Source organism: Prosopis cineraria, unplaced genomic scaffold, assembly GCF_029017545.1.
Source record: "Prosopis cineraria cultivar Desert tree isolate PC_DT_omini unplaced genomic scaffold, ASM2901754v1 PC1, whole genome shotgun sequence".
Lineage (NCBI taxonomy): Eukaryota > Viridiplantae > Streptophyta > Magnoliopsida > Fabales > Fabaceae > Prosopis > Prosopis cineraria.
The window spans coordinates 40,708,241-40,721,347 of NW_026555332.1; the positions used below are offsets into that span (position 1 = coordinate 40,708,241).

The 13,107-nt window shown below is 36.6% G+C and overlaps 3 protein-coding genes across 6 annotated transcripts; 2 read left to right on the forward strand and 1 right to left on the reverse strand.

The window, feature by feature from the left end:
• Positions 1–208: 208 nt before the first annotated feature.
• LOC129290869 (subtilisin-like protease SBT6.1) lies at positions 209–6,354 on the reverse strand. Of its 2 annotated transcripts, none has more exons than XM_054927939.1 (10): positions 5,613–6,354; positions 5,294–5,422; positions 5,049–5,201; positions 4,580–4,696; positions 3,770–3,954; positions 2,869–3,132; positions 1,652–2,723; positions 820–1,323; positions 624–684; positions 209–545 (listed from the first exon to the last, which is right to left on the reverse strand). In XM_054927939.1, exons 1-10 carry the CDS (start codon positions 6,189–6,191, stop codon positions 460–462), a joined length of 3,150 nt encoding a protein of 1,049 aa, XP_054783914.1. In that variant the 5' UTR covers positions 6,192–6,354; the 3' UTR covers positions 209–459. The 2 variants fall into 2 exon arrangements, with proteins under 2 accessions (XP_054783914.1, XP_054783905.1); XM_054927930.1 differs by having other exon boundaries at positions 820–1,344.
• A 1,125-nt stretch (positions 6,355–7,479) lies between these two features.
• LOC129311901 (uncharacterized) lies at positions 7,480–9,041 on the forward strand. 3 transcript variants are annotated; one of them, XM_054954407.1, is made up of 5 exons: positions 7,480–7,825; positions 8,138–8,326; positions 8,428–8,512; positions 8,625–8,700; positions 8,904–9,041. In XM_054954407.1, exons 1-5 carry the CDS (start codon positions 7,555–7,557, stop codon positions 8,952–8,954), a joined length of 672 nt encoding a protein of 223 aa, XP_054810382.1. In that variant the 5' UTR covers positions 7,480–7,554; the 3' UTR covers positions 8,955–9,041. The 3 variants fall into 3 exon arrangements, with proteins under 3 accessions (XP_054810382.1, XP_054810373.1, XP_054810364.1); XM_054954398.1 differs by having other exon boundaries at positions 8,798–8,936; XM_054954389.1 differs by having other exon boundaries at positions 7,481–7,825; positions 8,625–8,923.
• Positions 8,979–13,022, forward strand: LOC129311890 (uncharacterized). The gene is made up of 7 exons (XM_054954379.1): positions 8,979–9,161; positions 9,270–9,372; positions 9,970–10,079; positions 10,252–10,341; positions 10,419–10,499; positions 11,003–11,839; positions 12,118–13,022. Exons 1-7 carry the CDS (start codon positions 8,979–8,981, stop codon positions 12,208–12,210), a joined length of 1,497 nt encoding a protein of 498 aa, XP_054810354.1. The 3' UTR covers positions 12,211–13,022.
• The last annotated feature ends 85 nt before the right edge of the window (positions 13,023–13,107 follow it).

Sequence of the window (13,107 nt, forward strand, 5' to 3'; positions counted from 1 at the left end):
GATGAACATATTGAACTTTTTTAGAAATAGAAGAAATAGGCTCTACCAAACTCCTAATTAAATTAAAAGAAGGTTAGTTTGAACCCCCAACCGTTTGTTTAAAAGCAAATATCCGTGTCAAGTTGACATAAGTATATTCGTAGAACGTACCTAACAGTAAAATCTAAAATATACGCTTAACCTACAAACGAAAAAGAAAACTCACAAATAACTTGAAACATGATTTATTAACTGAAAAATTGAAACCCTTGATTAGCATCTAAAAAGAGTGCAACTCCATAGGGTAAAAGCAACCTTCCTACAGTGCTGATGGAAAATTTCCTAATTCTTTTTACAATACTACAAGAAAAATTTCTTTTCTTTTCTTTTCTTTCTTCTTTTTCTTGTTTTTTTTTTTTTCGAGGGGCGGGCGGGTTGGGATAGTATTACAACAATTTAGGAAATATATATAGCGCTGGACTATAAATTGGACAATCTACCAGAGCCTGATCCTTTCCTTCGTCGACGCCGCTTTTGGCGGATGCGCCAGCAACATAACAAAATACCTGCAGGCAGATAAATATAATGAAAACACAACACAAATGTTATGGACGAATTAGATGGCAAATTCAAATTCTACTAACCAGTTGCCGCAACAACTGCAGGAGCAAGCCAGTAACTACGAGCCAACAGAGGAGCATCAGGCTGCAGGATATATCAGAAAATTCAGAACATCAGCATCATGCGACCCTGGTATTTTTACAATCATAGCAACTGGAAGAAAAAAGGAACATTTCATCTTTAAAGAACAAATCCAACAGCTATTTTACGGTTTCTTACCTCATCCCCATGGAACAGGCCCAGACCCAAGTACCTGTTCCCTAGAGAGTCACTCCTACTTCCTACAGGAACCTTGGGACGCCTAGGTATATTAGAGGTATCAGACGAAGAATTGAAACCTCTCCCCAAGTCAATCACAGGATATCCTGGCAATCTTCTGTTTCTTCCTCTAACCTGCCTAGAGCCCTTTGTTCCCCATATTTCAAACCTTGCGTCAGTCTTGCAGATCAATTCCTTTCCCACAACAGCAGAATATGTAGAGAAATTCACGTCAGTTCTGCGGGATGGCAATTGATTGTCATCTTCATACAGTGCAGAGTCTAGCTTCACTGAATCAGAGAAAAGCACTGGATCCCTAATATCCCCACTAGTGAAATCTAGTATTTTCCTGAGAAGCCAATAACAATTAGTAACCATATGGCTGCTGTCCAAACAATTAGAATCCCCATACACAGCTACACGACCTTCACCCATCACTGTAAAGCCAAGAATAGGAGAATCTGCCTGTTTCAACAAAAGAGACCCCTGTCATTTTGAGAATAATATTAGACAAATGCCTTTATGTTGTTGGAAGCTTTCCCAACAATCTTGGTGCTCATAAGAATCTGATTCAACAACTACAATGAAGTTATCATGAATTCGCAATTATCATTTATAAAGTCAAACAACACCATTTAATTTCAAATTTTATTATGCATACATCAGTCTAACAGTGGAGTGAATAGCCCAGATGATTTCAATGATTAATAAGAATCCTTCAATTTTTACTCAAAAAGCTACCATCTCTTTTACTCCCACTTAATCATGAATTAGACGCTCCCTCTCAGCTTACCTTGTTCATGCCAGCAGTCAGCAGTACGTTCTGAGTGGCCCCACTTTCTGAACTATCCAAGAAGGGAAATCCATGTACGTAACCACCCATTGGAAATCTCACTATATCAGTTCCAGATGCATATCTACTCTGCTCGCCCAAAAGTGAAAAGTCACCATTTAGAATCTTATCTCCGAAAGCAATCCCAAATGGAGCCAAGAGATCATTAAGTGCTGGAATATTTGCCCCTCCAGTAACAGGGGTCCACCAGCTCCGTGTATTATCATCAAAGAATCTCATTTTTACCATGGTATCCACATTGTACCATTCAGCAAAGACAGCTAGTCCTAATCCAGTATATATGACATCATCTCTCAGCTTCTCAATCTCCTCAGCAAAGTACTCATCTTCAAGATCTACCAACAAAAGCGTTCCATAGTTGTGGGCATCAAAGCATGTAAGAGGAGAGCCAAGTGTTTCAACATAATATCCAGCATCTCTCAAATTGTTGAACATGATATGGAAATTTGTATGCAGATGGTCCCCATGCCAGTCAAGAATATCATTTCGAACATCCAGGGAGTCTCGTGGAATATAACCAGGAGGGTATTTGATGCTGTGAAACTGATCCCACAAAATTCGTTTCGACCGTGGTGGTGTTGGCACTACCTTTAACTTCAATTGAAGCACACATGTGCTAATTCGAGGGGTCTTCTCTCCAGGAGCTGGAGGACTGGAAACCCTAAGAGTCACATTACCTTCAATCTCTCCAGAAAACTGTGTACCTTCTTCCTTGATTTGCATGTGAAGTGCCAAGTAACCAGTCCAAGGCCATATAACCTCTGAATATGTAAAATGAATGCTTAAAAGGTTTCCTTCTTCATCAGATGGATGCCATATTGGTGGTCCTTCAACATAGCCAATAACACCCATTCCATTCAAAATGGTTGCATTGAAGATGACAGGCATGGCACCTGCATATAGGGGCTGACGACAGAATGGCCATGAGTAAGGACAATCAGTATAGTCAAGAACACTGGGGAAGATGCTTGCCCTGGGTTCATAGTTCTTGAGAATTTCATATGACTCTAACCTGACAGTAGAGATCAACAAATCAATGCACATAATGTCAACAAAAGACAATTATAATAATGACAGATATTATTGCCAGGTCAGATTGCGTGCACCTACAAGTTTTATATTCATTCAAACTTAGCATATTGAAATGGAGAACTTACAGATCAACTCTGCCAGCACCCTGCTCATACATATTTGGACCAGCAAGTTTTGCAGCACCCTCAACCAATGCTTGCTTCATGCTTGCTGGATTTAAAATATTTTTTCGCTCTGGTTCAGGGATGACACTAACAAGCAAACATACAACACCAGCGACCACAGGACTAGCAACACTAGTTCCTGACAAACTTTTGCAGCCTGTGCTAATCTTGGATCCCATTATGTCCCGTCCATATGCAACTATGTCTGGCTTAACACGACCATAACTGTAAACATGTCAATACATTAATTTGCACATCTACTATCATCAAGAATCCAACATGCATGAAAATGAAGAGAATAAAAAACAATAATAAGAAGAACATTATGTGTATGACACTGATGGGATTGTCTTAGGAATCATAGAAATATGAAGAAAATATATGCAATCATAAGATGCATGCATGCATGTACAACATGGAGGCCAACACAAAGCATCCTGACCAAAAACCAATAAACCTCACATATGGAAAAGACAAAATATTAACATACAGATGGGATTTAAATATAGAGTAAGTTGACTTTTCAAGGTAATTGCTTGATCCAGCCCCCATTTTCCCCTTTAAATTAGTGCATGTTACATATCCACCATGCCACTTTCAATTATGGAAGGCTCATCACTCTTTATGCTGCAAAACATTAAATGAATGGAAGCGGAGAGTGACCAAACTAGGAGACTAATAAATTGCTTTAACTCAACAAAATCTTTAAGCAACAAATGCAATTCTATTTCATCACTATGGTGTTTAGATTATCACGCTGCTAACAAAAGCTCACAGTCCTCATTCAACTTGCATTGACTAGATACTCATTGAAGTAGGATCAAAGAAATAAAAGTCAGAGAAACAAGAAAGAAAATCGTACCCATGAGGGAGCTCCCAAGTACTCATGCCACGTGAGGAAAAGGAGGCTATATGGTCACTATAGTCAATCCCCCCAACACCAATCACATCACTTTGATCTGCTGGATTGTTCAAAGTTCCATACAGCGGACCATCATTTCCAATTGCAGAAACCATGATAATATTATTTGCAGTTATCTCCCAAACCTGATCAACATGTTAGCAAGTTAGCAACAAAAAACACTAAGGGATGCTTCTGTTATACACTGTCAGAAATAGGGAAATGGACAATTAGGGACCCCATAAGAACATTAATGACAATTATAGACCCTGAATTATTTATAGGTCAAGACTAGTTCAAAACATATCCTCGAAAATTTTATTTTTCACATCCCTATTTCTCTGCCTTGTTTCTAACAAACTTCAAATTAAGATATGGAGACAGAACAAAATTTAAACTGTCCAGGACTCCAAGCTTTACTTGAAGCATCACATCATGTCTAGCGAAAGAGTATATCACATCTCAAACATAGACACAACTCTTTTTTCTTACGTGCCCATGCTTCATAGCTCTTTCACCTCTCTGCTTTCTTATTTGAAATTGTAAAAATAGTTCACTAGATTCACCACAAAATATTGATAATCTAGTTTTCATTGCCCGAGATAATTTGCAGGTTTAAGACCAAAATTTTGGGACAACCTAAACCAGTTATTTAAATATTTAGCATTACTGACTAGCTTTAACATTATGATTCTACAGAATCTGCATGCACCTATTTACGAAGGTACCCTTAATCCTATCAAACTATTAAACTAGAACAAAATAAATTACCTTCTCAACAAATGGGAGATCCAAAAAATCAGGTCCACCTATGCTCAAATTTAGCACATCCATATTGGTAGCAATGGCATAGTTGAAGGCATCAAGGAACCATGATGTATAAGATACCTGCGATGAGCTGAATGAATTTTTCTCAAATTCCAGCTAAACTCTATAATATCAAATATCAGCAGAAGAATCATAAAATAAGATTGCAATTTAATTTGATTTTATAAGATGGTGAATAAATTGTTAAATTGCAAACGCATCAGCATGCTCCAGTTTAAAGCTAGCAAAAATTAGTCAATAAACTTATGACAAATGAGGATTACACCATTGATAAGATAAACTTATATACACTAATGGAAGTAAGATACTTTGGATGAGGCCCTAACAAAAATAGATACTTTGGATAAACTGAAATCCCACTTTTTTTGCAGTAAAGAGAACCTGCGATATTGATAATATCCAAGTGCATTACCTGTGCATCAGTGAACACCCGAAATGCGTAAATCTCTGTATCTGGTGCAAAACCAAGACACTCTGCATCTACTCCAGCAATTACACCAGCAACAAAAGTCCCATGTCCAAGGTTGTCGTTCAGTGTATCTTCATTGGTCCAATTTGTACGCTCCTGTAAAGGCCTTCAAAATCAATTCATCTAACGTCTACCAAAAACCTTTTAAACCAAATAAAGGCCTCCATGTCATCAATAGTAAGTATTACCTTGATGTTACGAAAATGAGGGTGATTAACACGAATGCCAGTATCAAATATGGCCATTTTCACTTTCGCACCAGTGAATCCTTTTGCCCAAAGATCTTGGGCACCAAACATGGAAGTAACTTGAGATCTCTGTCAGAGTGAGGCATGTCTCAGAGAACGCATACTTTCAAGAATCAAGAAATTGCGCTAAAAAAATGGTGTACGTGTCTCTTTTTCTGTAGTTCTTGTTCTTTATTTTTTCCGAAAGAACAAAAAAAATACAAATTTACCCCAAGAAAAACCCCAGCCCCTGGAAGAAATGAAAAACAAAACTTTTAACCTGCATCAAGAGTTGCCGCCCCCAATTAACGGAAGCGTTGCTAATCTTAGAAGAGTGACCACCATGTCCCTCGCTAAAAGACATTGCTGTGAATATCTTCCCGGGCCGCTTCTTTCCGTCCACAAAAGCACCGACTCTATCACGGCCATCCTTAAGCAGACCCCTTCTATAACTCATATCCACATTCACATCCTTCACCATACCCAACTTCCGAATCTGCTCTATCAAACCTTCTTTCACCGAATCCTCAATCGAAATCAATCCGAAATCAGTGGGGTACTTCACAGCTGGGTTTCGCCGCTCGATCCACTCCCACCCTACGGATCGAATGTTCGATTGCAGGTATGTTCGGTGCACTTCGGCTGCCTTGTATTCCAGAAACCGCACGATGTAGTTTTGCCGAGCGATTTGGGGCTGACGCTTGTCATTTACGGTGGAATTTGAAACACTTTTGGAGGGAGTTAGGGTTGGGCTTTGTGATCGAGCGGAGTCAGTAGAGGGTTGGAAATGATAGAAACAGACGGCGATAATTACAATGAGGAGCCAGAGAGAAGAGATGGAGGTGCGATGGGCGCCCATGGCGGTGTCAGGGAAGACAACGGAAGATCGTCGATTTGGCGGGAAAGCTGCGTTCCCACATCTGGGACGAAGACTGAAGACGCTTCGCTCGGCTTTTATTCAGTGTCAAGTTCAATCTGTGAAGGTTTCACATTGTCTTCTGTTGTTGTCAGCAACGATTTGTCTGAAGGTCATTCGGAAACAACAATCCTCAGCTCCGCTTTTTGTTATATTTTATAGGGTTAAAGGGAAAATTTTGAGAAGTGTTTAAATATAAAAATTATTTATTTTTATATATTTTTATACACAAAAAATAACAAATAAATCTTATTTAAATGAAAATGATAAAAAACACTACAAGTAATTACTCTAAACATTGAAATTCTTAGAACCTGATTTGATATGATATTTTTAATTAAATTATATTTTTTAACCTGATTTGAAAATGATAAAAACACTGCAAATAAATAAAAAATGTAGTTGTTAAGAGTTAAAATAAAGTTATTAATGATTTTAATTTTATATAAAATTTTAATTTTATTCTTTAATTTTATAAAATCTTTTGCCCAAACCGCATACTTTTAATTGATTTTTTTTTTGTGCTTATCATTATTATTTTAAAAATTTAAATTTAATATTTTAATATTTAAACATAATTTATTAATATTTAAAATTTGAATGTAAAATATTTTTGAGATAAAATTAATAATATTAGAGTTAAAAAGTTAAAAATATATTTAATAAAATTAATGATCAAAATAAAATTTTGTATAAAATTAAAAAATTAAAGATATATTTTAACTTATTAATAGTAAATGTAATATTATTAATATAAAAAATGTAGTTATTATTATATAATTAAATTAAAGTTTTGAACATTTAATACGTAAATTAGAATTATTAATCATTAAACTAAAGTTATCAAAGAAGGGAGCGTACTTATTATTATATGATTAAATTAATAAGTATGTTCTTATATTAGTAACTTTACATTCATTATTAACAGTTTGGATTTTAACAAACTATGCTCTCTTTATTATTTTGTTGACTCTGAAACATAATTTAACAAAAAAAAAAAATAGATTAGATAAGTCCAAGCTGACTTTAAATAATTATCTCATTTCGTTATATTATTTTATTGCGTTATCATTACTTTTTGTATTTTCATAATTCTATTTTATTTTTACATTTGAAATATTAAAACATACCGGGAAATAACTCTGGTTTTAGTAATCTTTTGTTTAGGCCATAAAAATTTATTCTATACTTATTTATTAAAATAATATTAGCGAGGGTATAAGCCTGGAATTCAACTTGTCTCAGAGTTCATGTTTTTGAAGTTTACAGACCTTGACAGCTCCGTGTTCCGAGCAACGAAGAGATTATGGCGCGGGGATTCCTCCTATCTTCCCAGAGCAGACCAGACGCTATGAATATTCTATTATCGTCTCTCTCTAAAGAGGCCCACCAAAAAAGCAAACCTTTCCTCGGCTTCCCCCTGTGGCATCACTTTCACCAGCAACCTCGCTATGTTGCTCCAGCTCGCTACTCCTGCTACTCTTCTGCTTCCCAATACCCAATCGACATTCCTGAGTACAGAGAAGCATTCTCGCGGCGAATGGCCATGGCGGGGCTTCAACCTCATCATCGAATTGGTTAGTTATTTTGACTCCATCATTTCCCAACACCACATTCTTCATGGTTCCTTGGAACCTGCAGCAAAGTTAAATCTTTTACCTGCTTTGTTAAAAAAATTCTGGTAATTAAGAGACGTATATTTTTAATTATGTATATTTTATATTTTGTATGTTGCTCTGGGTGAATTGAAATGGTTATAATTATTTTCAAGCATTACTTTACGAAGAGAACGAACTGTTTTCCGTATTTCTCTTTGCCTATGATGCCAATAACATGCTGCTTCCCTGCATGATAATCGCTTGATGCTTCCATGCCCATTTTTCTATCAGCTTTAGGAGTCTCCGGTGGCCCTGACAGTATGGCACTCTGTGTATTAACTGCGTGGTGGAAAACTGCCGGTCTTAAGGCCGATAATGGTGGTCTTATTGATGGGCTACTAGCAATAATTGTTGATCATGGGTTGCGAGCAGAGAGCAAACATGAGGCCAACGTTGTCAGTCATCGGATTTCTGAAATGGGTACATCCATATATGGGTGCTATATTTGTAATTTAGTAATATGAGTTCATTTCTTAACCATTTTTCAGCTATTCTCATTGCCAACACAAATTTTTTAATAGGAATCAGATGTGAGATTGCCCACTGTGATTGGTCAAATGGCAGACCAAAACTGGGTCATTTGCAAGAAGCTGCTCGTGAAATAAGGTTACTATATCTTAAATTTAGAAAGAGAATTTTTTTTTTTTTAAGTTTACACATGGATTTTGACAACATATGCTGATTGAAGTTATTATTTCGTTTTTAATTTGAACCGTAGGTATCAAATGCTTCAAAAAGTGTGTGCTCAGCACCAGATTGGTGTATTGCTTATTGCACATCATGCTGATGATCAGGTTTGGTTGGCAATACTATTTGTTTCTGCATCCCAGTTATACCTTTCTGCGTTCTCTAATTCTATTTAGGACATTCTGACGCTTTTGGTTCTTATAGGAGATCTTGAACATAAGCTGTCTGGTTCCTTTTGGGTGCAGGTTTTTTTAAATGCGTTCAAAGTTCAAATTTTATAAAATAATTTGATTTCTAATGTTGAATGCAGTACTTCGTTGTCAAGTTAGTTGTAACGTTAAAGGCTTTTTACGCATATTAGACATGTAGTGATTGCTGAGGCACAATGCAGGCTGAGTTATTTATCCTCAGGCTTTCTCGAAATAGTGGTGTGCTTGGACTTGCAGGCATGCCTTTTACCTCCCAAATTTTCTCCACACACATTCATTCGTACAATGAAGTTCCATTGAATTATGGTATCCTTCTTGTGCGGCCTCTCCTAGAGTTTTCAAAAGAAGATATGTACAAGGTTGGTATGACATATTATATGTTTATGCATTGTAAGAATTTATTTTTCCTTCCTTACATCTGAATGTATTTTCAATGATGTGAATTAGTCATTGCATTAACTTTACAGATATGTCTTGGGGGTTGCAAGGACTGGGTGGAAGACCCAACAAATCAGAGTCCATTATTTGCACGTAATAGGATACGGATGTCTTTGAATAATTTGTCATCATGTAAGTTGTGATGAGTGATGCTACTCAGTGATGTACTTTTTTATTTTCTTAACAATTTTTTAAATTCTTCTGAGCAGCATTTCTTTTGGGTTAAAATCACTTTTTGTCATTCATCTGACATGCTTAGATTCTTGTCCTATGCAGAGCTTTTGTAATTACAGAAAACTGTGTCTCAGTGTCTGTATTGAAGGGTAGAAGAACAGAACTTTTATTGGAAATGTTCAAGGGAGAAAAGCGAAAATTAGAAAAGTTAAACCATTGCTATAAAATTGTAAAATCTATAGCAAGTCATGTTCATAAACTATGAACAGTACAGTTTACCTCAAGCTCTATACAATAAATGAGGAAACTTGTCTAGTTTTTCTTGATCCATGATTGATTGACCTATCACAGCGCATAAAAACAGGTAGATTTTATTCCATTTTGAAATCAAGACAACTGATAAACTCAGAGTAAAAGATTTTTCTAGTTTTAGGATTTTTTTTTTTTTTTGCATATATTAGTTACTTCAAGATCAGATGGTATCTCTATGACTTCTTTTTAAATTTTGCAATGATGTTCTCTGAACTTCTTAGGATATTATTTTTACATTTCCAGCCACTTTCAAGTCTGAGCTAAAAGCAGTCATTTCTGCATGTCGAATGACACGGTTATATGTCAATCAATTTTGTTATAGCTTGATAAATGAAGCTGTGGTCATCAGGGAGGTAAGCCTTTGATCCTTTTTATCCATTTATAGTTAATATCTGAAGACAATTATCGTACTGTTTTTCTGATGATATGTTGGAGATGGTCCATATATAATGTATCCCCTTGCTTAAATAATGATTTTCCAGTATTTACTTTGTGACTGTTGTTGGGGGTTGGTTTTTCTGGCAGCATGGGTATGCTATTGTTGATTTAAAGATTCTTAATCCCTCAAAAATCGTGGATATATGCCTGTCAAAGTTTATATCCTTGGTTTTGCAGGTACTTCAGATTGCTAACTGTCTTTAAACCTGATTAGTCTGTGGACACTGTTGTAACAGTGCTCTTGTCTTTTTCAGTTCATATCGCAAAGGCAAAGGCCAATCAGAGGTAGTGCTTTAAAATTGCTGTTGGACTATATTCGTACTTTCCCATGCAAGGTAAATCTGTTGTCATCATGTGGAAGTTCTGACCAGTTTGTTTATTCATAGTCCACTTGTCTGTTGGGACACACAGAGACATCTCAATATTTCATTATAGGGAGGGAATTTCATTGATCTAACTTTTGAATTAGAAGTAGTTTTCTTGTTAATCTTATATGCCAAATTTTAAAAAAATTAGCTAACTAGAAGCATGTAATCATGTTGTTACAAAAATATACCGTGCATTGAATTTTTAATATATTGATGGAGTATAAAATAAAGCTAAATTGACGTAAAAATTTATGTATATTATTTATGAATTTAATTTTTTATCCAACAGTGAATTTTATAAGAAATTCATCCTACACAAAGTCATTCAATGATGTCAAATATATTTTGATAGATACTGATGTCATTTTATCATTCTGATGTGTTCGTTGTTTTAGCTTCTTTTTGTATTTGGTTATTAAATTTTATTGATTGTCTCTCCCCTGACTACTACTTTGAAAATTGTCCCGTAGAATTCTCTCACAGCGGCTGGTTGTTACCTCTGCCCAGATCCTGGTTCTAGAGGGTCCAGAGTCTTGGTTTGCTGTTCAGTTGACGGTCCTCTGCCTTTAAAGATGGAAGTTTTTGAGTCATTCTCTGATCAAAAACTGCAATGTCATGTTTTGAATGAGGTGGAGAAAATTATAGAACATGGAAAATCATATGCAAGTCAATTAGTTCTAGATGCCTCAGATGTTCATTTTATGGATGTGACTCCTGAGTTAGTTCTGACTAAAGCAAAACGACTAAATATTATCTCTGAGTCAACATACATGAATATCATCGAATTGCAGAGGGAAGAGACTGATCGCTTCAAGTCTAAAGCTGAGGACAAAACTAACTCTGAACCAAAGCATGAAGCTGATATTGTTTCTACATTCAAGCCAGGGCAGATATGTTACTTCATGAATAGATTTGTTATTACATGGGGAATGAAAGAAAACATTGCCGGGGGTGCATTGTCTGATTTATTTACATGTGGCATGGATTTGGTTGGCGAAAGCTGGAACTGTTCTTGCATGTCTTTCATTGTCAATCATAACACTAGGCTTGAAATGCGTACCATGATCGAATCTGATTGGCTGTATCTTGGGAAGTTGTCGAAGTACCCCCCTCCCAATAATTTCGAGCAACAAGGGGCTATAAAATCTAGGGAAATAGAACAAATGATGGAGAAGAAAACTCTATGTTTCCATTATGCCTGTGTATCCGCACAGAAAGCTCTCCTGTTATTAAAGTCTATCCCAGTTGCTGCAAGAAGAAGCCTGCCTGTCCTGGTCAATCTGCATGGACAATTACTAAGCATTCCTGTAAGTTTAACTTTTTACTATTATGGCGACTAGTTTACTTGTTTTTCTTTGTTTTGATATAACCTTTTCGTCTGAATTCAGTCAAGAGAGGAATAAGTTACAACCTGCCGTGAATACTGTTTACTTCCAAAGTTTCTTCAATATAGGCTCAAATCTTTGTGGCGTGTTTTGATTAATCTAAAACTTATGCTTTTGAAGATCTAAATTCGCCCCCATATAATCTTTGCTTTATGGTTGGCACTTCTTTGGTACCTAATGTTGTGCAAATTTCTTTTCAGACTGTCGAGTTCAGCCATTGTCCACGCTTGATTGTACAAGCAGAGTTCAAGCCAAAAATACCCCTCGGGGGAGGTCATAGCTCATTCATATAGTACAACTGCTCCTGCTGTTTCCCTTCTATATTTAACTGTTCTTCAAATTGAGAGCCACTTCTCTGGAGATTTCTCAATCTGAAATGAGAGAAATTGCTCCAGACCGCCTGAATCTCAGCAACTTCCAGGTCGACCAGGCAATCAAAACGGACATGATGGAGAATTGGAGATGGAACAGTATTTATGTTGTGGAGGTCGAAAAGCTATAATCTGCTTCTTACCAAGCAAGCTTCCACAGGAAAGACTCCCGAGAATCTCTAGTCAGAGGGAAGGAGGATCTTGAGGTGATGGCTATGGAAGTATCTCAGGTATATTAAATGACGGGGCGGAGAAATTGTAAAAGCAGCTGAGCATGCTGTAATCTCCTTGGCCTAAAGATTTACAGTTCGCCTCCTATGGACTTGGTAAGAATTGACTGATTTACGGGAAGCAATGCTGACGAGAAGATCCTGGAACTTAGCTAGCAGGTTGTGTGATTGGTGCAGATTGGAATTTCAGTGCTATTGCAGCAATTAAGCTTTATTCCATGGTAAAATTCACACAGGTCAAAAGCTGATCCTCAAATTGTAGCAAATCTATTCAACCAGCATGACAGGTCAGATTGAGACTTGTGACAGCATGGACACGCATTCTGTGGTACCCATGAGAGAGTCCGATATTTTTACCTGGGACTAGTCCCACTTTTGTTGCACGAAGAAACATTAATGTTATCTGCCTACCGCCATCAAATAGATTATTAAGCTGTATAAAATGAGAAATCTGATGCTGCCTCGTTTGAAAATTGAAATGAAGAGTTTCTTGACCTTTGTAAATTGCGTTAGTCTGTTTAGACATGAGTCCTTCAGGAATCAGACTTCATTGTTTGTAGGTGAGATCAAAGGCGGGAGAGGGATATAA

Excerpts from the sequence above, each read along its gene's own strand:
- LOC129290869 (XM_054927930.1), bottom strand. The coding sequence starts at position 6,191 with ATGGGCGCCCATCGCACCTCCATCTCTTCTCTCTGGCTCCTCATTGTA. Across the intron at positions 3,133-3,769 it reads ACTTGGGAGCTCCCTCATGG|TTATGGTCGTGTTAAGCCAG; the intron begins GTACGATTTTCT and ends ACATGTTTACAG. Across the intron at positions 685-819 it reads GCCTGTTCCATGGGGATGAG|CCTGATGCTCCTCTGTTGGC; the intron begins GTAAGAAACCGT and ends TATATCCTGCAG.
- LOC129311901 (XM_054954389.1), top strand. The coding sequence starts at position 7,555 with ATGGCGCGGGGATTCCTCCTATCTTCCCAGAGCAGACCAGACGCTATG. Across the intron at positions 7,826-8,137 it reads TCAACCTCATCATCGAATTG|CTTTAGGAGTCTCCGGTGGC; the intron begins GTTAGTTATTTT and ends TTTTTCTATCAG. Across the intron at positions 8,513-8,624 it reads GAAGCTGCTCGTGAAATAAG|GTATCAAATGCTTCAAAAAG; the intron begins GTTACTATATCT and ends TTTGAACCGTAG.
- LOC129311890 (XM_054954379.1), top strand. The coding sequence starts at position 8,979 with ATGCAGGCTGAGTTATTTATCCTCAGGCTTTCTCGAAATAGTGGTGTG. Across the intron at positions 9,373-9,969 it reads TTTGAATAATTTGTCATCAT|CCACTTTCAAGTCTGAGCTA; the intron begins GTAAGTTGTGAT and ends TTACATTTCCAG. Across the intron at positions 11,840-12,117 it reads GACAATTACTAAGCATTCCT|ACTGTCGAGTTCAGCCATTG; the intron begins GTAAGTTTAACT and ends ATTTCTTTTCAG.